Source organism: Artemia sp. Qi Xiang Cuo, chromosome 8 (assembly GCF_049724085.1).
Source record: "Artemia sp. Qi Xiang Cuo chromosome 8, ASM4972408v1, whole genome shotgun sequence".
Lineage (NCBI taxonomy): Eukaryota > Metazoa > Arthropoda > Branchiopoda > Anostraca > Artemiidae > Artemia > Artemia sp. Qi Xiang Cuo.
In genome coordinates, this window is record NC_142801.1 from 50,765,893 (window position 1) to 50,789,894 (window position 24,002).

General features: G+C 34.1%; 1 protein-coding gene across 8 annotated transcripts in view; it reads right to left on the minus strand.

Moving 5' to 3' along the window:
* Positions 1 to 445: 445 nt before the first annotated feature.
* sds22 (protein phosphatase 1 regulatory subunit sds22) overlaps positions 446 to 24,002 on the minus strand; it is a 31,344-nt gene continuing 7,787 nt past the window's right edge. For all 8 annotated transcript variants that reach the window (XM_089093550.1, XM_089093548.1, XM_089093554.1 and 5 more), the window contains exons 2-9: positions 17,344 to 17,432; positions 14,688 to 14,743; positions 13,212 to 13,408; positions 11,960 to 12,122; positions 10,775 to 10,891; positions 5,398 to 5,589; positions 4,570 to 4,751; positions 446 to 1,240 (exon numbers count right to left, since the gene is read on the minus strand). In XM_089093550.1, coding sequence (XP_088949676.1) covers positions 4,578 to 4,751; positions 5,398 to 5,589; positions 10,775 to 10,891; positions 11,960 to 12,122; positions 13,212 to 13,408; positions 14,688 to 14,743; positions 17,344 to 17,389 — 945 coding nt within the window. In that variant the 5' untranslated portion in view covers positions 17,390 to 17,432 and the 3' untranslated portion in view covers positions 446 to 1,240; positions 4,570 to 4,577. The remainder of the gene's footprint in view (positions 1,241 to 4,569; positions 4,752 to 5,397; positions 5,590 to 10,774; positions 10,892 to 11,959; positions 12,123 to 13,211; positions 13,409 to 14,687; positions 14,744 to 17,343; positions 17,433 to 24,002) is intronic.

Below are 24,002 nucleotides of genomic sequence, written 5' to 3' on the forward strand. Positions count from 1 at the left end.
AAAAATTATGGACAACCATTTGCCCAATCTGGCAGCTGGAGAGCTATAAGAAGCAACAAATGGACGTAGAAAAACTCCCTCTTAGTGAATTTTAGGGAGATCGTAAAACCTAGGAGTGGAGCAATCTTTAGGATAAAGTATTTTATACACCTCTGGAGTAACAAGTCTTTTGGTTTTCACATTTCATAGTTCTTTTGTTTTTTTCGGGGGAAATTATCGATGGTGTCAAAATCTATTGGTTTATAAGTAGGTGTGTTGGTTGAGCAGAGGTCTCGACCAAAATTTTTCTCTCTTTCGTCACTAGTTGTGATTTATCGAATTTTTCCTTCGTTCTCCTGTATCTTCTCGCTTCGTCATGCTTAGCCACTTAAGTCTCACAAATTATTTCACTTATGTACCATAATTTGCCTCAGAGCCATTTTAAATTATAATTTTTTCAAGACTATAAGATCAATATGGCTTTAATTGTTCGATTGAAAATAAAAAAAAAACATGGAAAGAAACAATTATACACAGCTCTAAAGAAGGGACTAATACACATTACCCCATCAATACTATGAGCTTTCTATTTATCAGTAGCAATAAAGGTAAGGAGACACTTTCAGTGAACCACTTATAAGGTAACGTAGCACATATCACCCACTAAAAAAACATGACTTTAAGTTTAAATAACATAGTCTGACTTAAAGTCCGTTAAAATTCAAGTTCCTGCTAATGGAAGGTGTAGACATAGACAAATTTTGGAAATTTACAACTTCCAAATAATAATACAAATTTCAAATTTTTTATTCTAATTCTTAATAACCCAAAGGAGATATCATTATGACCCATCATAGTCCCATCAAGAGTGTAAGTGGAAAGTTAGCGTAAAAGCTAATAGTCCGTTTACCTTATAGTCTTTTCCACATCTGCAATTTTTTCCCCTAATGGTTTTTCCTAATTTATTTTCTTTACCCTATCTATAATTGCAAGAGACTTTCTACCAATTACTACTGTCTTTTTTGTCTTTTTTTGCTGTTCTTCTAAAAAAGGAGACGATCGACAGAATTTTTCATTCGAAAAAGTAACATTAACGTGTTTCTTGAAAAAATAAGTTGGTGTATACTAGAAACAATAAACGATTTATCTTCTGTAACCGTGGCTCGCACTTTTACACTTTAAGAAATCATATAGGAACAGTTAAAAAACGTAGAAGAGAAAAAACAACATCTTGATACTTTATTGGCTGCCTCATTGTCACCTAAAAATAGAAGAAAAAATTAAGAAGCTTTATATTCACGGTAAATCAAGTTTAAGGAATTACGCCCGGTGAAACTAATTGAACGGGAAGTCAGAAACTTCATCTATTGAGCTGAATGGAATCATCCACTCAGGCAAACAAGAGAGGCTTCTTGCATTCTGCTCCGTAAACACAATAGAGCTCAATTAATTTCTCGCGAAATAGAAAAAAGAATCGATGTATCCTTTAGTCTCTTAATAGTATAGTAATAGTGATAGAAAACGACTTTCGCAGACTAAACTTGTCAATTCCTGTTCTATGTTGAACAAAAGCATAAACGTGTCAAGGCAAACTAACCAAAAGCAAAGTAAAGACATCAATTATTGGACAAAATACTAAGAAAAATAACACTAATAAAAACTTTAGTCAAAACAATAAAAATAAAAGAAATGAATTTCCTCTTTTGTTTAAAAAACAGATTTAACAGGTAAGAAATGATTTAACGTGTAACACAGATTTAAACGTGATTTCTTCTCTTTGGGATAAAAGGTGACGTTGTGTAGTTCGAAGTGCAAATTCTTCGATATCATCTGTTGCAAATATCGGTCTTTACAATTGACGCGATTTTACGTAGTGGCCCCATGCCAATAGATTCCCAGAGTTCCTTTTTTCCACGGTCATCACTGGTTGCATTACATAAATTATAAATTAATATCACCAAAAAGTGTTACTGAACGAGTTATATAATTGTTAAGGAGGAAAAGAAAAGAGTGGACTAGTAAAAAATGCGGATAGCCCCCCCCCCCCCTCCCACAACTTTTTTCATAAGAAAAAACTGGGACAACAACTTGGAAAATATAAATTAGTATCTTTAAAGCTCACTTTTTTTTAAGGTTTTAAACCCCTTTCCCTAATAAAATAGAGATTTGCAAAATAAAAGCGACCACTAACTGTTGCTATTTTTTTTTAGTTGAGTAAACATTAGACACATTGGCTAAGAAAAGACGAAAAATTACATTTTTGAATCAGTTTCTACACGTATCATATATGTTATTAGTAAGGTAACTCAACACCGTTATAAGTTTACTCCCATCACTTTACTGAAAACGACAATAAAATAAAAAGAAAATGTTATATTCTTAAAATACAAGAATATTGAAAATTTTTCCGCGCTTTACATTTTGATTAAATTTTTTATTGTAAAATAATGTGCGATAAATATATGTGTAATTTTTATAGTCACCCACGCGCCCCCCCCCCCTCCAAAAAAAAACAACAATATCTGATACCTCAAACAGGCGTTTCTTCAGTGTCGTTGGCCAGGGTTGACATCTGGAAGATGGTAGTGTTTTTACTATACACAGTGTAGACATTTTACAACGAAGTACTTCCCATCTTTTTATATATTTGAATTAGAAGGATATATAAATGTTTCTCGCAGTAAGAAAATCACTTGTATATTCTACCTACAATGGTCAAATACGGGCCTCTTGTGTCTTTAGCGGAGGGAATTAAAAAATTAATCATTCCATGTTAGATGTTGTGAGAATTTATATTATAGAAATGAGAACGTTAGTTTTAGTTTCAACTGCACCGTCATTTCATTGATTTATCAAATAAACCAGGATCATAAATTTTGCCTGTTTATCGTTTGGCCTTGTTCGCTCATAATGCAATGAACACTTTAATTTTAAGAGAATTAAATAAAAAAAAAGTTTTTTTCAACTGAAAGTAAGGAGCAACATTAAAACTTAAAACGAACAGAAATTACTACGTATATGAGGGGGGTTCGCCCCCCTCATACCTCGCTCTTTACGCTAAAGTTCAAATTTTGTTCCAATTCTTATAGAATGATCCCTGAATCAAAAAGACCGTTTAAATAGAATAAATAGGTTTTTTGAAAGTGCTAAAAAAACTTAGCATAAAGAGCGAGGTAGTGACGAGGGGGCGAACACCCTCATATACATAATAATTTCTGTTCGTTTTAAGTTTTAATGTTGCTCCTTAGTTTCACTTAAAAAAACCCTGTTTTTCATTTAATTTCTGATCGTTTTTAAATAATAATGGGAAATCCGACGCGCCCTTCAAAAATTCCCTTCCCCCATAAAGAATTTCTCCATGGAAATATCCTCCCACACAACCCTCTCCTCCAACCCCCCTCCCCCCACCAGAAAAAAAACACCTGAAAACGTCTGTATACTTCCCAATAACCAACACTATATGTAAACTATGGACAAAGTTCATAACTTGCAGCCCTTCCCCGGGGACTGTGGGGGATTAGGTCCTCCTTAAAGACATGGTTATTAGATTTTTAGACTATGCTGAACAAAATGGCTATCTCAAAATTTTGATCGGGTGACTTTGGGAAAAATGAGCGTGGGAGGGGGCCCCGTCAACCTCCAATTTTTTGGGTCATTTAAAAAGGGCACTAGAATTTCTAATTTCCGTTCGAATGAGCCCTCTCATTTTAATTTCCCTCGAATGAGATATTCTGAGACAACTGGGTCGATACGATCACCCCTAAAAAAAAAAAAAAAAAAAAAAAAAAAAAAAAAAAAAAAGGTCTTTCTTCTGCCAAAAAAAAATACAAAAATACAAAATTCCTCATTTTTGCAGATAGGAGCTTCAAAACTCTACAGAAGGGTTCTCTGATATCCTGAATCTAATGGTGGAATTTTCATTAAGATTGTATGGCGTTTAGGGGGTGTTTCTCCTTTTTTACGAAAACAAGGCAAGTTTTCTCAGGCTCATAACTTTTGATGGGTAAGACTAAATTTGACGAAACTTATATATTTGAAATCAGCATAAAAATCCAATTCTTTTGATGTATCTATTGGTATCAAAATTACGTTTTTAGAGTTTCGGTTAATATTGAGCCGGGTCGCTCCTTACTTACAGTTCGTTACCACAAACTGTTTAAAAATATACGAGAGTTAACTTACAGATAAACCGAATTTTGTTTCTTCTTTTTGTCTATTCTTTGACATTATTTAACCAAACTGGAAGAAAAGCATAAAATTTAAGTACTTAAGCCCAATTTCATAGGCAATAAGATTCTTTTTTTCAGCTTTTTAAATCAAAATAAACACCTCTTGCCTAATTAAGGCTCAGAAAATAAAGAATTTTTGTCTCAGAATATGAAAAAGGGATATAGTAGGCCAAAATTAAGAAATACTTCTGACAATACTGCATCAAGACTTAGAGTATTTTTAGAATCAGAAATTGATATGCATACAAAAAGAAAATTTCCTAGATCAAGTCAATCACCCATAGGGAGTCTAACCCCCAACTAACTTCTAACCCCTATCCATGGCATTGGGTTCGTCTAGACCTTTTTTGACAAAACTCACCAGCAGTTTTAATGACACAGCGTAGCATCAATTTGGTTAACACTCGGAAGAATCAACTTTATTTTTCGCCTGTAATTTGGATCCTTTTGAATGGGATTTCTTTCAAAATACACCGTATCCAATTCTTTCGCCTCCGAGAGCTCCTCTAAGCACGACCAGTCTTGAAGACAGTTATCGTTGAACTAGAATAAAGATACAAGATAAAATAACTATTCTTATACATTCATTTCAGTGGTAGAGGGCTAGAGTTTTCTAAAGAACGTAGCCTACTGTAAACCTGTAAACGTTGATAAAAAAAAACAGAGTCCTGAAGTGGAATACAATATATTAGCGAAAAAGGAGTCAAATTCAGAGTCTAGGTCCCAATTACTTATATTGGCTTTATTTGTCTATAATGATAATGAATAGACACAAAAGTTCAGCAAAGAGAAATATCTAATTATAGCTGTTTTGAAGACAAAACTAAACAGAGAAACCAAGACTTTGAAAAGAAACTTGGAATAACCTTTTCCCGCGTACTTCAATAGTCGAAGAGGTCACAATATCTGGAGTTAAGCTGGAAGTTGGTTCAAAATTATACAACAATGTCCATCACACAAACTGGGTGACTTATTCACTTTCCATAGAAAAATTTGTTCAAAAACATGGCTTGTATAGTAAGGAAGGGTTATTATAATATTTTTATTGACCAAGAAATTCTATTATCACTGAAAAAAAGAAACAATAAAGAAAATATGACATTGAACGAGAGAGAGAGAGAGTGATAGTGTGTGATGGTGAGAGAGAGAGAGAGAGAGAGAGAGAGAGAGAGAGAGAGAGAAACTGTACCCAGAAATCCGTCAGCTTTGTAAGATGTTTGACATTCTCAATCTTGGAAATCCTGTTTCCTGATAAGTCCAATGTAGTTAGAGCCAAATTGTTCTCCAAGCCTTCTATTTTTTCAATCCCATTGTGAGAGACGTAGAGATCTTCTAAAGAAGTCAATTTCTCTAATCCACCTATTTTTAATAGTCTGTTACTCTGAAATGAAATTGCAATAAGTTTAAAACTTTACTTTTATTTCCACATGATATTAATTTAAGTACCAAGGACATCAAAATGGAAACATTTTTGATCACCTTAGTCACACTTAGATCTATTCATACCTAAAAACTATGATTTTCTACGATTTTACTGTTGGGCCGTTACAAAATATTAAAGGATGGAAGCGATGTGTTAAGTTTCATCAGTGTTGCAAAGTCGAACGGCGAAAAACAATAAGCACACTAATTCGGTAAACTCGACACCAGTTTTCGTTCGTAAAAATTCAAAGATACTATAGAAATTTGCAAATAATCGTTCAAGTGAGAAAAGTCTTAAGAATGTCTTCTTTTTTTTTACAGTCACAGTAGCTTATGCTCACATAGAATTTCCTGTTACTGCAGTTTTAAGCTAGTCTAATTGCCTATCACATATCAACGGGCGGAACCAAATAGGTTGATCAAGACAACTGGGTTATTTTTCAAGAAGTGGTTTACGTATCATGTCTGAAATTTTTTTCTTGGTTCTGAAGTAAAATAATGAATTCAATATTTAAGATGAGTTTATTTCTGCCCGCTTACAAAATGCAAAAAAGAAGCGGATTAAAGGAGAAAAAAAAAAGAAAATCAACTTCTAAACAAGGAAAATAGATAATACAAAATTAATCTAAACAGCACTGGTAAAAAAAAACAGCAATGAATTAAGTCAAAACACTAAAGGGATAAATAACAGGTCTTTCCAAAAAGAGGTTCTTGTAGATAAGTCAATTAACTAATAATTTGAAGTGTTCAATCTTGAATAATTTTAATAATACATATATTAATACATATCTTGTATTTTTTGCTATTCAATGATGTATACATTTCTTTTCCATTCCTATTTGATAACAAGAAACTAGGTTTACATTGTTGCATAATTCTGTTTATCAAATCACTATTTTTTTTACCCAGTTTACCGCTGATTTATGGTAGGTTTTGCCTTTTTCTACAGGAATCAGGAAAATTACACTTTCTTAAACTCCATGATTATATTATTTTTTAATTATTTTCCGCTGATTTTTCACAATTTCCTATTTTCAAACTTCGCACCCACTAAGTATGAAAACAGCACAAGATGAGAAAAAAAATCAAGAAGAAAAAACGAAGATATTTCCAGCCAGAAAAAAGCGAAAATGCAATGCAAATATTTCGGCGGAAATCTCCGCTCAGCCGTCCTCAGTGCAAAGATAGAAGGATAATAAAAGACCGTAAAACAAAACCACTAAAATAAACGGACCCTTTCCATGTAACGGTGAAAAGACAACTGAATAAAAAATCTGATATTGAATGGCAAATCAATAAAATAAACCTGAGTTTATTTTATTTAATGCCTTTTAAAAAACAATCACTTACCTGGTCTGGTATCACCTAAAATTTTGTTAGGTTGCGAAATATTGTAATTTAAAGGAGAAAAATCTGTATTAATAAGTTCTTTGGAAAAGTGACTCCAATAAGTTTCTCCGGTGTCTCTATTAAGTGCTAATTTTTGGCGTAGAGATACCAGAGAAACCTATTTGAGTCCCATTTATAACGGACTTATTAATGCCCAAAAATGGGCCGAGAACCATTTTTGTCCCCGATCAGCCTGACATTTACAGGGTATGTAGAGAGGGCCACAGAATTCTCAGTGAACAGAGTAATTTAGTTGCATCGATTTGTAACATTCAATCTTGGAAAAGTTGGCGAATCTATTTCTACTTGTATATGGCTAATTTTAGAGCGTCATCTGGGAAGCATACCCCCTGCTTGTTTTAAATTAAGTTTCATATCAAGTATTAATGAAACTGGCACAACTAAGATCGTGAATTCGTTGAAGGGTTCATCTTCTTTGGGGTAAGATTTGAGTTAAGCCAATTAAGCGTTATAGCAAATATAGCACCTTCTCTAACTTGAATGATAAATCTATCTTTTGATAAAAAAAAAAAAAAAAAAAAAAAAAAAAAAAAATAAGTTTTCATATGAAAGGGAAAAAGAAAATTTAGATTTGAAACACTGGCAGAAATGACTATGAATCAAGAAACGAAACCTAATACAAAAAGAAATCGCAACTGAAAATGAAGCCAAACTTAAAACACACATAAACTACCATAAATAAATGTTGGTGTTATCACCCCTCAGACCCCCAAAAGGTTATATTTCTATTTGCACTTTACTGGGAACTAAATACATTCCTTATATTAAAAGGCTTGTTTAGCCAATCCTAAACGGCCAATATAAGAAGGAGTAGATATATTTTAATAGAAGGATGGACTTTTTACGCTTCGTTGAAACCAGTCATATGAGGACTTTAAATTTGTGCGATTGAAACGTCCAAAATGAGATCCTTGGAACCGTAATCCCTGCAACTTATTATTTGTTTTTTCTAGTAAAATGGTATTTGAGGGTTTAATAGCTAGTTGATTAATAATGTAAGGCTAATTACATAAATATAGATGTCCAAAATCAAAATAAGTTGTATTATGAAAACGAAAAAAATTACTACAGCTAAGGGTGGTGTTGCCCCTCCCAAATCCGAATAATCATTACCCAACTGAAAAGAAACTTATTTTTTATACAAATATTTGTTTCATTATAACGCAAAAAAGCTAAATAGTACTCAACCTTCTAGGAATTTTTTGTTGTTGATACGAGTACATTTGCAACAACCAATTTAGTTTTATATTTAATATGTTTCTATAATGATTTCTTCCTTTTAAATCCATTCATTCAATGGTATATTTAACATCGTGTTTGTCTTTCTTGATTGTGAGCCCTCTTTTTTGCCAGGAATTACGTCTTACAAGCATCAATTTTGGTTTCAAATTGTTGTTTTAATACTGAGAAAAGGGCATTTTTTAATCCTGCATATTTTATCCATTTTGTACTTCTAAAATTAATTATGCCTTGTTACATGACTGACTTAAGGTAATCTGGGTTTTGGGTCTATATATAGAGGGAAACTATACATGGTGAAAGCTGTATTCCTAGACACAACGGGAGTTCATGCTCTTTTATTCTCAGAAATTCTCAAGCGAACATATTGTGAATGGTCACTGGCGGCTCATTAAAGTGTACTGTGGTATTGTGTACACATATACGTATTTACGTGTCTATATTTGTGCATTTGCGTGTACTAGCATTATTTGTTGGAGAATAAAAGCTTTTTAAGAACCTGGAAAAATAATTAAAGTTTCTTTATTAAAATTTTAATATTAAATCAAATCTTGGGCCTTTTTTCTGCTTTTATATTATCCTACTTTGTATAATTGGCAGTTTCATGTTAGTGTATCATGTTTTGTCTCTTTTGTCTTTTACAGGAAAGACGGATTCTTGCCATCGAAAAATATTGCCTTCGGACGATTCTGAATATCAACTGAAGAGATCACGTCACAAACCAGAAAGTCCGATCTATCTCAGGCCAGCCTTTGGTTACGGACATGATTCGACAACGTACGTTGCGATACCTTGGGCACGTGATCCGTATGAAGGACGAGAGGATCCCAAGATAGATCTTGGAATGGTAACCTCAGGGAAACCGCAGGAGAGGTCGACCAAAGAACACCTTGTGTCGCAGATATAGACGGGACCTGTCCAACATTCACACGACGATACAACCCCAATGGGAAGATGTTTTGGCGGCGGCGCACATGCAGGACGACTGGCGGCTCTTCGTGGATGCCCTGGGTGCCTCTGGTGGCACAGGAGGATATAAGGTTCAAGGTAAGGTTTTGTCTCATGGTTGGGAGGTCGAGTTGAAAGTTTTAGGAGATTCTTGTTTTCGTGAGGGAGGATTTGGGGTTTTCAAGTTTTTATTTTGGGCGGGGGGTAGGGGTAAAATATCTTTCCTGCAGTTTTCATAAAATAATACACGCTACGGTTTTTTCACTTTTTTAAGCCTGTTGTCCAAGATGCTTGTTGGCTGGTAATACCGTATAGGTGAATATCCTTACTTTTAAAAGGGGGATTCATCTATGGAGAAAATGTTCGCTTAAAAGATAGGCAACCTACTTAATTCTGATTTGCCAAAATTTCGATTTACATAAATAGAGCGTAAAACAGTAACTTACTGGGATAAGACCGAAATGCCTGCTGTTAGCATTAAATTATTACATTTTCCCAAGCCAACTTGCTTGATTCTCAATATTTTTTTCTCTTGTCACAGTGAAACACCACAATAATATTGCACAGGCACAATATTCAGGTTTAAGTTTTAGTGTCACTCCTTTCAAAAGCATGATAGGGGCAGGACTTCTCCCTCCTTGAAATTCATCCTAGGATTCCAAGGATTCATCCTTGAGATTTACCCAACAACCTGTAAATTGTTTTTTTTTATCATGCTAAAGGGGCAGAAATGAAGATATTTAGGCCTGAAACTACATTCTTTGACCCTTAAGGTAGGGTAAAAAAGACAAAGGCTACACATCAGACTTGAAAGTCCATATCGGTGGTGTTGATTTTTTATCCTTACACTCCCACAAAGTTTTTTATCTGCGAGAACCCTTGTTCTTGTGTATCGAGCACCCTTGTGCATCCACTTATTGCGTAATAAAATATTTCAGAGCTGAGGTGCCCTTATGGCCTAAATGAAAGAGGAATCCCAAACTTTGTTAGAAATAGTGAAAAAGCAACACAAATTCTTTAAGTGGTTTTTCATCCATTGTTCAAATTCGCAGAGGTGTGTTTACTTCATTGAAGATAGGGAACATTCACTACGACTGAGGTAAAAAATAGTGATACATCTAGCTGAGAATACTTAACACAAATCCTTGGACTCCTTGAAAAAGGATGTTAAAAAAAGACACAAAAGAGAAAACTATTTTAACTAAAAGTCTAAAAACCTTGCTCTAGTTCAACTATAAAATTATGCGCTTGTGTTATATAGACTCTTTTAACCTGTTGCAAGACAAAATAACAATGACACACAGATACAAAAAAACAAAATAATAATAATCTAAAGGATGCGTCGATTCTTTATATGACTTTCTCATTTTGCTGACAGGCATAATCCTGGTTGTCTACATCCTCATTCTTATGTTACTAACATCAAGTTCCAATTAATCCGATTACATACATATAATTTATACATCTTTTTTTAATAATGATAATATTCATTACTATCTGAATAGGGAAAGCAAAGTTAAAAAGAACTCAAATAAATTTTCATTCACCTGTAAACTAAGTACTTTCAGGCTTCTAACCGCATCCAAATTTTCTATTTTTGATATTTTATTCTTTCCAAGAAAAAGAGAAGTCAGATTGCCAAGCCCTTCAAGGTTTTCGATTACCTAAAAAAACAAATAGAAAAAAAGAAAAGAAAAATTATTAGTTTGAAGTAGAAAAAAAACTTAAAAAGAAACATCAATACAAATTAAAAAAAAAAAAAAATGAATAAAAGTAATGAAGAAATAAAAATCAGTGACGGCTCTGGAGCATGTTTACTTTTTCAAAATCAACGTACATTTAAAACGAAGAAAACACAGAAAAGAAAAAAGAAGCAAGACAAATATACAAAGTGGTGATAGCTTCGTAGCCCACCAAAAAATGCCCCTTAAACCTAACTATTCCCTTTTTCTTATCCCCCCCCCAAGGCTCGAACATCTCTACACCTGTGTCTGGAGCATTTTAGTGTGGTATGGTTACTTAAACTGCTCATTAAGATTGGTTATCTTCAGGGTTTCAGAAACAATAATAATATCACAGACATTACGGCATAGCACCATGAAACGGCATGAACGTGATCCCTTACAGTCGTAATCCTAAAGTCTATTTCACACGTATTTTAGCTAGACATCAATCTCTTGGAATAATCAATATCTACCAGTGATAACTCACTTTCTCTTTTATGAGCAGCTCTAAGTAGTCCAAAGTGATGGGGCCAGAAACTAATATTTAGCTATCCACACTTGTGAACGGGGCTTAGAAAACGCAAAATAAATGGTTACAATTTATATAACACGGTGACAATTTATATAAATCGCATTTGAGGGAATACTATTCAAGCCAAACGTTAAAATTATAATTTCAGTTTATAATTTGTCTCATACGCAGCTCAAACATTGAGTATTGTATTCTTAGTTATTTGAAGTGATTACAGCAATCAAGTTGGATTAAGTCAAATAAATAGCTTTTTTGGAACTGAAAAAAAGCCTCGTAAATACAATTGACGTTTGGTGATTGAAGAATGTGGGTTGCAATAATACACTAAAAAGAAAGAAAAAAGGAAAAATAATGATTACACAACGGAAATTGGACACTAATATGTCCTGATGCAATGAAAACAGCCTACACTTGATTTTATGTAGATAGAAACATAGGATATACACTAAAATGCTTAGAGAGAAGAAAAGACTAACTTTTATACGATTATCTCCCAGTTCTAAATACTCCAATTGCTTTAAATGACCAACATTTTCTATTTTCGATATCCTGTTTGAACAAAGAAACAATTTCTTCAACTTAGTCAGACCTTCAAGATTTTCAATTTTACTCAAGCGGTTATGAGATATATCCAGCACCCTGAAAACAAAAGCTATAAATTATTCCTGCTTTGTCTTTCTTAATTTGTCTATATTAAGAAATTTAGTCATTTCTAGCCATTGCAATTTATCAATTTTGTATCCTAGAACGCACATTTGGCAATTTATAACCATCAAATAATCTGTTGAATAGAAAAATTTAATATTTGTTAAAACACATACACTAAGCTAGTGTTTATAGCAAACCTAAACATTAAAAATTAGCAACGGTAGCAAAACACGTATATCAATAAACTCAGTTTTCGGGCGATCAGCAAGATGAAACTACACTAAGTATGGTTTTTCTGCTCAGGAGTATTGCCAACTGAACCCTTTGAATTTATAAAATGTATAAAACTAAAAAAAAAAACCTTAAAAACAGATAAACATTTTTGCGCTATGCGTGGCAGAGTATTGCTTACAGAGGCGTAGCTAGGGTTTTCAGTGCCCAGTGCAAATGTTGGCTTTGCCCCCCCCCCCCGCCACTACTACCCCAATATACTTAGATCATAATATTGGCCAAGAAAAACTCAGATGACGCAGAGACTGCGCCCAGGGACAGCCAGCCCAACTACCCCCTCCCCCCCAGCGACGACACTGACTGCTTATTCACCAAAGAAACAAAATCTTAGAAAGTTTAGAAAGTCTTAGAAAATTTAGAAAGCAATGTGGATATCAACTAATCAGCTTGAGCAAGTAAGGCATTTTTAAAGAATAGAAGTTTGTAGGCCGATTTACCCATCAAAGATAAATTCGAGTAGATAAATTTTGCTTGTTTCTTAGTTTAGATTCAGCCTTCTTTTACTGTTGCTTTGCATCCACTGGAACTAGATATCATTTCAAATTGGCATCTTGTTACTTTTTTAGGGTAGCAGTGTACTACCCAATCTTTTCAACGTTATTATCTAATTCTTATCTTAATAGTTATTACAAATTTGATGACACTCTGAAATCCCTATCAAGCAAGCAAATAATTTAATATGGAATGCATATACTCTTTAACGAAGCTTTACAAACAAATCATACCGTAGAAGGTAGTCCAAAATATTTCAAGGTGACAGTAAAAAGTCCATTGTAAAAAGTTACTTACTCAAGATTTACCAAAGATTCAAGGCCTTCTATTTTAGTGATTTGGTTGTCATATAATTCCAACTCTTTCAAGGTTGTTAAAATCGAAAGATTTTCGATCTTTTTGATAAAGTTCCAACGCAACGACAATGTTTTCACGGATTGCAAAGCTTCCAGGTTTTCTATTTTCGCTATTCGGCCATGATTCAAATCGACATCCTGGAAAATATATCAGCCGCATTACAAGCTAAGAAGCGTAAAACAGCAGTTGTGTACACATTCTGTTGCACAACCTAAAAGGGCATTAGAACTCAGAAGGCTATTCAAATTAGCCCCCTCCCAACTACCTATGAACATTAATCCAATGCCATAATTCATAGTAAAAAAAAACAAACAAAAAAAAAAACATTTTTCAAGGAAGTTTATCATTCTATTTAAGGTTTCTATTTAAGAAAACAAAATCTTCATTTGAATTTCGGTTCTAGCTAATTAAACCTTTTGGGAGACTTCACATCATCCTAGCCAAGCTGAGACACTACGTCTTCTTATTAAAAACTATGTCTTCTTATTAACAAATACATAATTATAACTAAAATAAAATGAGAATATAATAATCAGTAAAATTTTTAATTAATACAGTGAATATTGAGAAAAAATGTATTTTTTTTAATACATGTCCTAATACAAGACTGAATATTTTGGCTTCATATCCAGAAACCTTTTTTCAGCGGAAAGAAAAGAGATGAGTAAATAAAAACTAGATTAAATGCTTGAAACATATTAGAAAAAAAATAAAAAGAAAAAAGCTACAGAAAAATGAAAAAAAAAAACGAAAGAAAAATGACATTTGATAAACGACAGCCATTGCTGTTCAAAACAATCTAATACCATTAAATATCATTATATCCAATTCCAATATGATTTATTTAAGAATTTGCTGACTCCCCAATTAGCTTCCAAATCATTAACGATGGGATAAATACTAGTAATTCTATGTCTGAGAATGCTGATAACTTTTACTTACAAAGCAGGACAGTCACATGCTGACGGTTCTCCACTGCATAGTGAATGGGCGTTTCCATTATAGGCTAGTCACTTAAAAAGAGTAGAAGGGCATTCATGGTTTTATTTTCCACCCACCAGCAAAATATAATAAACAAACCATGGATAATCAACAACACGGTCAATGACACGCTATATAACTTTGGGCAGCTGGTGGAATTCTGTAACTGAAGGTTACAAGTTGGTACATTGGAAGGGTAAAATATCAACCTCAAAACCCTTAGTGTGGGGCATAAACTCTCGGTGCAGTTTTCACTAAAACTTATACAAGTCTATCAATAAAAAGTGATAAAGCATATTTAAAATTCTGGACTGATGACTGACAAAAAATTCACTCTCTCCCAGTTTTACTTTTTTTAAGTTCCAACAAACATACTGAAACAGTTAAAACACATTTAAAAAAATGAAAATCAGATAACCGTAAAAAGGTAGTAACCTCTGTTTCTGGGTCCAAGATCACAAGTTCATTGGTTTCCTCTTCGTTTTGCTGAGCTGTAAAAGAAATAAAGGTACACTTATACTTATATAGAAAGACAAGGTATCAAAACTTCCCCCTACAAAATCTGCTAATAAGAACAATTCTTCAATAGTTCTATACTTCAAACAAAAATCCCTATTTTGCAATTATCACTACATAAGAATCAAATTTGCCGGAACAAAAACACTGAATTTTGAGAAGCACTATGTCTTTAAAATAATAAAAAATCACTTCATGATTATTTAGCCATCCCTCCTATTCTTCAATTTTTAAACACCTAGGTTGTCTTCTTTTTTTTCTAGTAAATCCATCATATCAAGACATACTTAAAACTGTATATTAGATTTCCAACGCGCCTTCACGGTTTTAAGTTGAAAACACAAAATTTAGCAAACAAATAAAAGCCAACATCCTGACTGAAGCCAACAACCTGTAACTAGTTTTGACATTTTCATTCTTTTCTTCAGGTGCAACTTCATAAGATTCATTCTGGGCCACTCCAATTAAAAAAATATTTTAATTCTGTGGATGTAAATTTATGTAACTAATGAAGAAAAAGGTGGGATGCAACAGAAATACAGAGGTAGACAACAGATAACTATTAATATTAAAAAAAAAAACCAAATAAGATCCACACAATCTTAGAACCACTAGCATTTTCAAACAATTCGTCGTAACGAACTGTAAGTAAGAAACGATGCGGCTCAATAGTGACCTAAACTCTAAGAAACAGAGTTTAGATAACAATAGATACATCAAAAGAATCGAATTTTGATGCTTATTCAAAATATGTAAAATTCACTAACTTTAATGGCACCCATCAAAAGTTACGAGCCTGAGAAAATTTACCAAATTTTAAAAAAAGGGGGAGGGGGAAACACCCTGAAAACATCAAGCAAACTTAATGAAAATCAATCAATCAGATTCAGCATGCCAGAGAACTATACTGTAGAGTTTTCAAGCTCCTATGTACAAATGTGTGGAATTTTGCATTTTTTGCCAGAAGAAAGATCACGGATGCGTGTTCATTATTTTTTTTTTCCAGGGGTGATCGTAGAAGATCGGGTGAGGTCTCATTTAATCGGAAATCAAAAGTTCTAGTACTCTTTTTTAAGTGATCAAAAATATTGGAGGGCAGCTATCCCCCTCCCACGCTCATTCCCCCCCCCCCCAAAGTCACCTGATCATTTTTCTTCAGCATAGTCGAAAACTCTACTAGCTATGACTTTGAGAATGACTTAGCCCCCCCCCCCACAGTTCCCAGGGGAGGGGCTGCAAGTTATGAACTTTGCCCATTGCAGTGTATAGTATTGGCTATTGGGAAGTATACAGACTTTTCAAAGGGGATTTTTCTGGTGGAGGGGGAAAGGTTACGTGGGAGGATCTTTTCATGGATAATTTTGTTTACGGAGGAAGTGAATTTTCAACAGAGGGTAAGCCCGATTTTCCAGCATTATTTAAAAAAACAATCAGAAATTAAAAAAACAAAACAAGTTTTTTTCAGCTGAAAGTAAGGAGCAACATTAAAACTCAAAATGAACAGAAATTATTACCTATATAAGGGGGGTTGCCCCCTCCTTAATACCTCACTCTTTACGCTGAAGTTTATTCTTAGAACTTTTGCAAGACTTTATTATTCTAACTAAACGGTCTTTAGTACTCCAGTAGGTTTTATTGGTGTGTTTTTTTCTGTGTTGTGCGTCAACGCTTGCCATGTTGCCTACAAATAGTAGGCCTATATACACCGGTGATGTTGCAATTGCATTCAAGCACATTCTGCCGTATCTCCAATAAGATCAAACACTAGATCTGGAATTTTCCATAGAGGGGGAATGCCAAATAACTGGAACAAAAATCAAACTTAGGTTATTATAATAAAGTAAAACTAATATGCAAATTCGTTTAAATTATTCACGTACGGTGAGCAATCTTCAAGGCCTGCATCAATTCAAAAACGTTCAGAAAAGAAACAAGCTTTTTCAACTGAAAGTAAGGAGCGACATTAAAACTTAAAACAAACAGAAATTATTCCGTATATACAAGGGACTGTCCCCTGCTCAACGTCCTACTCTTTACTCTAAAGTTTTTTATTGTTTTAAATAGTAGAGTTGTGAGAAAGAGTCAAACTTTAGCGTAAAGAGCGGGGCGTTGAGTAGGAGACAGCCCCATTCATATACGGAATAATCTCTGTTCGTTTTAAGTTTTAATGTCGCTCCTTACTTTCAGTTGAAATAAAAACTTGCTTTTGTATTTAATTTATCTAAAAGATAGAGTATAGTTTCCCTTCACTGCAAATCCTATGTTTATCTGACAATCAATTTATTTTAAAACTTCGTTTTAAAGAATTTTAATTAAATGAATCAACATTTAATTAAATGAATCAACATGTCAATAACATGCAATGTTCAGCCCACCATTTTAACAATATATTCAAACAAGATATTCAAACAGCCTTCCTTACGCAGGGGGAAGGGACAGGTCTTCTAGGAGCATGTGTATGTTGAATAATCCAAATATGCTGATAAATATGGTGATGTACCAGTATTATCTCCATAAACAGTTTTAAAACAAAAATGGTAATAAGATCATTAGTAAAAAAAAGGTCATAACCTACCATCTGGAGTATGTTCCTCATCTGAAGAAGCAATTTCAACTGGCATTTTTGGAAGATAAATCTGACTTGTGCAGTATAAGCAGAATTTGCTAAAAGTATAAGCCTTTTAAGAGAAAAAAATACAAAGTTGTCAGGCCCAACGTTCCTCTTGTTGAACAGAAATATACAGCAATGGATGGAAACATGATAATATGATCATTAGAAACACACTGCTCATTATACAGTAAGAATATCATTGTTTTAGTGGTTTCTTTTAGTTTATTACGTATCCTAGGGCTATATCTGGGACCAATAGGGGGATGGGTGCATTACCAGAGAAGGAACCAAGATATTTGGGAAGATATTAAAATAAGAAGCATAATAGCACTGTTTTTTTTTCATTGGTAAGTTTCATTTAGATGAGGTCAACCAGGGCAAATTTGCCTCTAATGGCATTTTTCCCTATATGATTTCTACCCTACAGCCTACTAGACTTTGTATTTACTCAGCTTACAAACCCTGGCTAGGGTTTTGCTAGTGAAGCTCAACCTGAGCCCAAAGACTATCAGAAAAGGATTTGATGTTGTTTTTTTCATCTTGACGAACTGTTAGGACAGGCCTAGGCTACCTGAATAGGGTTTATTTGTGCAAAGTCACAGGAAAAGATTTAACCTATAGCCAAAATTAGGGCCCAAGAAAGTGTCTTTACGCTTCACTTCTTCCCTACTTGTAAGGTTTTGAGGATTATACCAGAACGATTAGCCTCTACCTGTCTTAACTTGGAAAGACAGAATTAGGGGCTTTTGCTATCTTGGAAAATAGTTTTTTCAGGAGAATGAAATTTTCAGGAATTAAATAAAAATCCAAATTATCATCTGGGAATGTATTTTAAATTCTATGATTTACTCTTCAGTCTTAGGAAATTACTGACAGAGGGAATACAGGTTTTCACCCATCTTAACTCTAGAAATAAAATATGTTTTTGCTCAATTTTGGTTCGAGTCTACTTTCCTTAAACTATGAATTTCGACAACATAATTTCAATGATAAGAGAAGGTTAAAGCTATATTAGGATTTTTTTTCTAAATTCAATACACATCTTAGATCTATTTTCGAATTTACCTTTTCTATCACAAAGCTTAGGGCCGTTTTTTAGCACTAAGATATTTCATCTTTCTGCAAGGATTATCGTTTTTCAACTCATCTTTGTTCTAAGATCTTACAGCTGATGTTAGCAAAAAGCATGAAAGACGCCATCTTTCTGCCATATAGAACAATAATGAAAGAACTTTGACGATATACTATCATTGTTCTCAGACCACTGATCAGAGCAGAATGATGAAAGACGTTTGTATAAAAACAACAAAAGATGTAAGATCTTAGTTCAAAGATTTCACTTTTAAGCGTTTCATGACAAAATATGCAAGATCTAAGCACATTGATGAGTGAAAAAACGGCCCTTTTGTCTAAGCTCATTGAAGGTTAGTGCTCCTTGGAGGGGAAGATATGGAGATAGATACTTCAAGAAATCTTCCCGGGCATAACTTGAGTTCTGGAAACATTTTTAATGTTTCATTCACCTAACTCAATTACTTTCCAGGATGTTAAAACCTTTCATTTGGATTTTAAATTTAAAAAAGTTTGATTTAAGAATCTGCTTCTCCTGAATTGTATTTGTAATTCATGAAACGACATTTTCCTGGAAGAGGGGGGGGGGGATCAAAGTGTGTCTTTGCAATTCATGAGAAGACATTTTCCTGGAGGCGGGTGGGGGTATGGCATCAGAGTGTGTAGTAATGAATACCTTCCTATATTTGAATTCAGACTGTAGATTTATTTTTAATTTTCTTTTTGGCAAAGGCTAGCTCAGCAGGTTTCCCAATTTGTAAAAGTCTAATAAATTACAATCAAACAGTTCATGGTAGCAAACTGTAGCAAGGAGAGACACAGATCAATAGTAGCAAAGTATCAATAGAGGCATCAAAAGAATCGGCCTATTATGCTGATTCCAAATATATTAGATTTAAGTTTAGTGTAATCCATCAGAAGACACAAGTCTCAGAAAATCTACCTTATTTTCGAAAACCCGGGGTGGGGGAGACACCCTCTAAAAGTCCAGGAATCTTTAACAAAATCATACCATAAGATTCAGCATATCAGAGAACCCTTCTGTAGTGGTTTCAAGCTTCTATCTAAGAAAAAGGTGGAAAAAAAGAAAGGAAGGGGGGGATTTTGACGTGAAAAAATATTTAAACGGTTCGAGAACCGAACCAATTATTTTCTTGGGTCGACAGAGCATTGCTTTCCAGGGTCATAGAGACGATGGAGAATTATTAGCAGAGAAGGACCCATTGACAAACGAAGGGAACTTTCGAGAACTTTTAAGGTACCATGTAAATAGTGGTCACATCACTTTAAAAGAACATTTGGAAAGCTCAGGCATAAATGCTACTTATATCAGCAAAACAATGTAGAATGAATTAATTGAATGTTGTGGTTAAGAGATTCTTAAAGAAATTCTTGCATAAGTTCTTTCTGCCAAGTTTTACTGTGTGGTTGTTGATGAAACAACAGATGTGTCACACAAGTCACAACTAAGTATTGCCCTTTGCTACAATTACAATTGCACAAGACGTGAGGGTTTTTAGACCTACACGAAACATGTTATTGGGACAACATTGGAAACTTTGTCCATGCTGTAAAAGAACTTCAAAAAGGTAGCAAAGAATGCCCCGTGTTGGCCATGTTTTCAACCATGCTCTAAATCTTTCTATGTCAAAAACTTCTTCTGTCCAGAGGGTTAGAAACTGCCTTGGCGTAATACAAAAAATATTTTTTTTTCTGGTGCTTCTGCAAAGCGCAATTATGTTTTAACCAGAGTAATGAAAGCACAGCTATCTGGCATGTGTGAAACGCGCCGGATCGAATGGCACGGTTCCTTAATGCAGTTTGTGGTAGAGCTCCCTAAAATCAGTAGGCTATTTCAGAAGGAGAGCTTGGACCTTGGGTCTGCATTAAGCCATGTTAAGGACCTTCTTACCCAGCTACAAATCAAGCATTGGGAGAATGAAACCGATTTAAAAAAAAAAAAAAAAAAAATTGACAAGGTAACTAAAAAAAATAGTAAAAAGGTAACTAAAGATTTAGAAATAACACTCCCAAGGATAGCGAAAAAGCAGACAAATCGAGTTAATGTGCCATTCAATTCACGCGAAGAATATTACAAAGAGTCAGTTTCTATTCCCCTATTGGACATGATTACTTCAGACTTAGAAAGCCATTTTTCTGTTGAAACGCTGGACAATTTCAAGCTCAGTATTTTCTTGCCAATACATTTTATGGAAAAAAAAAAAAAAAACAATTTGCTGATACACTTCAAGACTTATAAGCATGATACCGGTCAGTAGTTGGTTTCCCCTACCAATTGTTTTGTGAATCTGCCCTAACTGAAGAAGTGACAATATGGAAATATTGGTGGGTTCATCTGAGAGAAAGCAATGCAGACACATGTGGAATACCTAAAACACTATTGGAAACTTTACAGAAACACAACTGCAATGCTGATATTTTCCTGAATATTTCAGTGCTCTTGCATATCCCCATGACCCTACCTGTCAGTGTGGCGTCTGTTGAACGACGTTTTTCTACCTTGAGAAGATTAAAAACATGGCTAAGAAATAAAATGACAGAGAAAAGGCTGACCAGGCTTACCCTTATTCATGTTCACCATGATATTGTCATTAGTATAAAAAATATGATTGATAGATTTGCTAATAGTGAAAATAGGAGGTGAAAATTTGTTATAAAATATTGATAGTGTTTCTAAAACGTGATTTTGTGGATTTCTTTACAGAACTGACAGCTAAATGACAAGTAGAAGCAGAGGCACGCAACTTTCAATAAGTAAATTAGGATTAATTTAGAAGGGAGATTTTTTGCAACTAGGCACTCCCCCCCCCCCATCCCAAAATCCTGGATCTGCTATTAGCAACTAGCCCCCCACCCCTTCAGCCCCAAAGTTGTCGAATCAAAAATTTGAAATAACCATTTTTCAGCACAATTCAAAGTTCCAATAAATATGCTTTTGGTGATGATATGAACCTCCATAGTCCTCGAGGTGAACCCACTAGGAGGTGAACCCCCTAATATACGTATTAAAAATATATGAATATAGAAGTTCGTTACGTAAGTTATTTCGTAAGTTACGTGTATTTATTACTAATAAAAGCGTTCGTAAATACAATTAAAAAAGTTTCGAGAAAGCCATTTAACCAAATAAAAGTAAAATTAACATAACAATTTTGTTGTAATTATTCATGTACGGTGAGCCAAAATCAAACAAGTTTTTTTTTAACTGAAAGTAAGTAACGACGTTGAAACTTAAAACGAACAGAAATTATTCCGTATATGAAAGAGGCTGTCCCCTCCTCAACGCCTCGCTCTTTACGCTAAAGTTTGACTTTCTCACTACTCTATTTTTTTAAACATTAAAAAATTTAGCGTAAAGAACGAGGCGTTGAGGAGGGGACAGCCCCTTTCATATACGGAATAATTCTGTTCGTTTTAAGTTTTAACATCGTTCCTTACTTTCAGTTTAAAAAAAAAACTTGCTTTTTTATTTAATCTACTTAATAAGTGACACCAAATGTTTTTTTTTTGTCAGGGCGTAATTCTTTATGAGGTTGGGGGCAACTGCCCCCTTCCTGACCCTAGTTTGCCCCCCCCCCATCTGAAACTTAGTTTCTTCGAAAATCTGGTCAAAACTAACATAAGCCAGCATAATTAGGAGAAACAGGCCAGTTTCATTTAGTAATTCTTTGAATTTATGGTACTATAAGGTCTTTTTTTATTTCTCACTGACATTTTCCCTTGATCTGGGAGAGTTTGGTCAGCCTACAAGTTGTGCAATTATGGTGATATAAGGGTAATCATATTGAATCAATGGTCTTAGAAGATTGTCAGAGGGATCATTTAAACATAAATTAAAAGTTCTAGTGCCCTTTTTAAGTCAGCAAGAAGGTTAGAGGGCACCCTGGGGAAAGGGCTATAAGTTGTGAAATTTGCCCATATTGTTCACATAAAGTTTTTGTAATTACTGTGTATAGCTCATAGCCTTGTAGTCGAGCATTTGCCTGAAATTTGAGTGGTTACTGGTTCAAAATTGTTTATTCTCTATTTTTTCAAAAAAAAAAAAAAAAAACAGAATAAAAAGAAAAAAAGAAAAAGAGGCGAGATTTGAATTTTGACATAAAACAATACATTGGGGGTAGTGAAACTTCCAAGAAAAATTTCCAAGGAGGGGGATTTCCAACGTGATCTGAAAACGTTAATGAGACATTTTCCTACAGAGATTTCAGCAACAATGGAATTATCTGGGGGTATTCTCCAGGTGGGTGGGTGGGGGGCCAAATTTTCGACAGGGGGAAACTTGATTTATCAGTATTATTTGAAAAACGATAAGAAATTAAATAAAAAAATAAGTTTTTTCGACTGAAAAGTAAGGAACAATATCAAAACTTAAAACGAACAGAAATTATTTTGTATATTAGGAGGTTGCCCCCTCCTTAATAATTTGCTCTTTGCACTAAAGTTTGGCTTTTTGTCCAGACAAACTCCTGAAACAGAAGGACCATTTAATTAAAATAAGAAGCTCTTTTAAAAGTACTAAAGAACTTTGGCATGAAGAGTAAGGTATTGTGGAGTGGGCACCCCCCCTAATATACGAAATAATAAATATACATAGGTTAGGCTAGATATAGTTGTGATAAGGCCTATAATGTTAGAAAAAAAGATTACGCTGGGAATCAAATGGTATATTTCTTTATTTTCTAGGGATCTAATTTATGTCCTATAAATGACAAGGCTTAGGCATTTGTTCAATGATGCAGCTATACCCTAGACAACATAGTGATCTTGAACCAAGATCCCAAATATGAAATAAGTAGTGCGGTAACAAAAGAGTAGCTTTATTTGATTCCTGTTTCAATCCGGACTTGGCCCAATTACAGATGGGAATGGGGCCACAATTAGTGGTAAGGAAATAATAAAAGAAAAATGGGCAGAACATTTTGAGAATTTGCTAAACCGAGATAGAGTTGCAGGTAAAGATATAGAGGAAAATGAAAAAGTTTGTGATACCTCGGATGTGAAGGAAGATTTGTTCTGCAAGGAAGAATTAACGACAGTACTAAAAGGATTGAAAAATAATAAGGCTCCAGGTGCTGATAGGGTAGTAAATGAGTTTCTTAAATATGGTGGCTCTGAGGTTAGAAATAAGTTACTGAAGATTATGATTATGATTTTTGAAAAAGGGGAAGTAGCAAATGATTTTAGGAAAACCTTAATTAAGCCAATTTACAAGAAAGGTGATAAAAGTGAGTGGGATAATTATCGAGGCATTAGTCTGGTCTCTGTAGGTAGCAAATTACTTAGTAATATGATACTTTTTAGAGTGAGAGATGCCGTAGACAAAGTTTTAAGAGAAGAACAGTGCGGTTTTAGAAAAGGTAGAGGATGCATCGACCAATTTTCACTCTTAGGTTAATAATTGAGAAGTTCCTGAGTTGTCAAACACTTTTGGTCCTTAGCTTTATAGATTATGAGCAAGTGTTCGATTCTGTTGATAGAAGAGCTTTAGCAAAGGTTTTATCCTTGTATGGTATACCAGACAAATACATTAA